The sequence below is a fragment of the Portunus trituberculatus genome, chromosome 38 (genome assembly GCF_017591435.1).
Source record: "Portunus trituberculatus isolate SZX2019 chromosome 38, ASM1759143v1, whole genome shotgun sequence".
Taxonomy (NCBI): domain Eukaryota; kingdom Metazoa; phylum Arthropoda; class Malacostraca; order Decapoda; family Portunidae; genus Portunus; species Portunus trituberculatus.
In genome coordinates this window covers 23,538,204-23,540,703 of record NC_059292.1, presented here as the reverse complement: position 1 = coordinate 23,540,703, position 2,500 = coordinate 23,538,204, and the positions used below count along the sequence as shown (strand labels likewise).

Sequence of the window (2,500 nt, the reverse complement as noted above, 5' to 3'; positions counted from 1 at the left end):
AAAAAAAAAAAAGAGGAAAGAGGAGAGAGAGAGAGAGAGAGAGTATGAAAGGAAAGAATGGGAGGGGATGTTTTGATATGAAAGAGAGGGAAAAACCAAATCACATGAAAGGGAGAGAAGGGAAAGTGTGAAAAAGGAAGAAAAATAAAGGTATTTTGGTGAGAGAAAAATAAGAGGATAAGGAGGAAGGAGAGAAGAAGACATGAGTGGAGGGAAGGAAAAATGGAAGTATTTCGAGGGAAGGCAAAAACAAAGGAGAGAGAAAGAGAATATGTTAATGGATACACGGAAGAGAAATATAAAGGAACAGTAAAAACGTGAAAAAAAAGTGGAAGGAAAAGAAAATGAATAAAGAGAGAGAGAGAGAGAGAGAGAAGGTGAGAGAAGGAAATGTGGGAATATATAGCGAAAGAAAGGAATAGAGCAAGGAAAGAAAGAGAGAGAGAGAGAGAGAGAGAGAGAGAGAGAGAGAGAGAGAGAGAGAGAGAGAGAGAGAGAGAGAAGGAATCGAGAGGAAGAGCTGGAAAAACTGGATATGATAAATGGAAAGAAAATGGATGAAGAGAGAGAGAGAGAGAGAGAGAGAGAGAGAGAGAGAGAGAGAGAGAGAGAGAGAGAGAGAGAGAGAGATGAGGTGAGAGGAAGAGATGGAGGAGGAAAGATTTAATGAACGGGAGAAATGGAGGGAACAAGATAAGATAGGGAAGGAAGGAAGACCAAGATGAAAATAATGAATGATGATTGAAAGGTGGTGTAGAGAAAGCGAAGAAAATAATGGAAGGAAATTGAGAAGAAAAAGAAAAGTGGAATGAAATTAATGTAAATGAATAAGATAAAACAAAGGAAAAAAAATGATTAGAAAAAGGTAATCATAAATACGAAAAAAAGACAAAATTAAAGCAAATGCAGGAGAAAAAAGAATATTAAAAACCTAGAGAGAGAGAGAGAGAGAGAGAGAGAGTAAACAAAGACACAATAGAAAAAGAGTAATGAGAAAATCGAGAGAGACAGTTTGAAAGGCAAATGAGAGAGAGAGAGAGAGAGAGAGAGAGAGAGAGAGAGAGTAAACACAAAGAGACAAACAGATATACAAACAGACAGACATCACTCCCAGGCAGCAGTAATGGGATGGGCGGCGTGGTCTCTGTGATGGCGTTTCCTCTTAATGTTTTTTTTTTTTTGTGAGGCGAGCAAATCAAATCACGCAATCACGCCTCGATCACCTCACACACTCACGCTGGACAGAGGAAAAAAGTGTCGATCTCTCGCTTCTGATTATTATTATTATTATTTTTTTTTGGCAACGTTTTTGAAAGCATGTGTGTTGTAATCTTTGTGGAGAAACGTTTATTTTTTTTTTAATCTCGTTTTTTTCATATTTTCATTTAACGTTATTTATTTTTTTATTTATTCATTTATTTTTTCATTCGTCATTTTATTTGTTTATTTCCTTGATTGTCTATATTCCGGCCGATTTCAGTGTCATATGGTAATGTTTTCATGATGGTGACAGTAGTGGTAGGGATGATGGGGATGATGGTGATGGTGGTGATGGTGGTGGTGATTCACGTGTGTTTGAAGCTCCATGAATAAATTTGTTTCATATTTATGTGTATGTTGTTTATTTCGTCATTTCGTCGTGTTATGTCAAGAATATTACGAAACGTTTTGTGTGTGTGTGTGTGTGTGTGTGTGTGTGTGTGTGTGTGTGTGTGTGTGTGTGTGTGTGTGTGTGTGTGTGTGTGTGTTTAGAGTTGCGAAATATATACGTACAAAATGTGCACCATATTTACGTTTAGTGGTGTTTCATTTTTTTTTCCTTGTTTTAGTTCTTTTATTTATGTATTGATAACATTTATTAGCTTCGGAAATAAACGTTTGCTTTCGTTCACGTTTACTTATTGGAACGTTGGTTTGTCTATTTTAGGAGAACATTTTTTCCGTTCCGGTTTTTTTTTTTCGTTTACCTCTTTTTATCTATATCCTGTCAGTTCCATTTCATTTCCTGTGTATTTCCTGTTTATTTCTATCCGAAAGCTTCCTGTCAGCTATTTCCTGACCGTTATCTCTATTCAACAATTTCTCATTAACTACTTAAACCCTTCAGTTTTCACCACGAGTTTTGGGTGTGATTAGACGATTTTATTGACAGTTGGAAAGGTTTATGGAGGTCAGATTATTAATGGCCACAGTCTTCACTATTTTAATCCCCACATAAGTTTCTGAAGCTGTAGAAAATCACCAAATATTAAGCGGAATAAATATGAAAACACGTCATGGTGTTGAAGGGGTTAAAGTCAGTTATTTACGATGATGTTTCCTAGCTGTCAACTATTTCCTATCAACAAATTTCCATCTGACAATTTCCCTGCCAACTGTTTTCATTCACTGGTCGCTTATCCATTTCCAGTCCTGTCATGATTTCTTTCCTCTTCATTTTTCTTTTTATCTTTCTTTTGTCAGCATCCCTCGTGGCAGGAGTTGCATTGAATGATGAATA

At 36.4% G+C, this 2,500-nt stretch overlaps 2 protein-coding genes across 3 annotated transcripts in view; one reads left to right on the top strand and one right to left on the bottom strand.

Moving 5' to 3' along the window:
* The window catches only part of LOC123515239 (proline-rich protein 12-like), a 613,955-nt gene that overhangs the window by 266,162 nt on the left and 345,293 nt on the right, over nucleotides 1–2,500 (top strand). The gene's annotated exons all lie outside the window — the stretch shown is intronic.
* The window catches only part of LOC123514901 (putative uncharacterized protein DDB_G0271982), a gene marked incomplete at its 5' end in the record, with an annotated part of 104,125 nt that overhangs the window by 98,505 nt on the left and 3,120 nt on the right, over nucleotides 1–2,500 (bottom strand). The window contains one exon of the mRNA XM_045273159.1: nucleotides 2,078–2,093. Coding sequence (XP_045129094.1) covers nucleotides 2,078–2,093 — 16 coding nt within the window. The remainder of the gene's footprint in view (nucleotides 1–2,077; nucleotides 2,094–2,500) is intronic.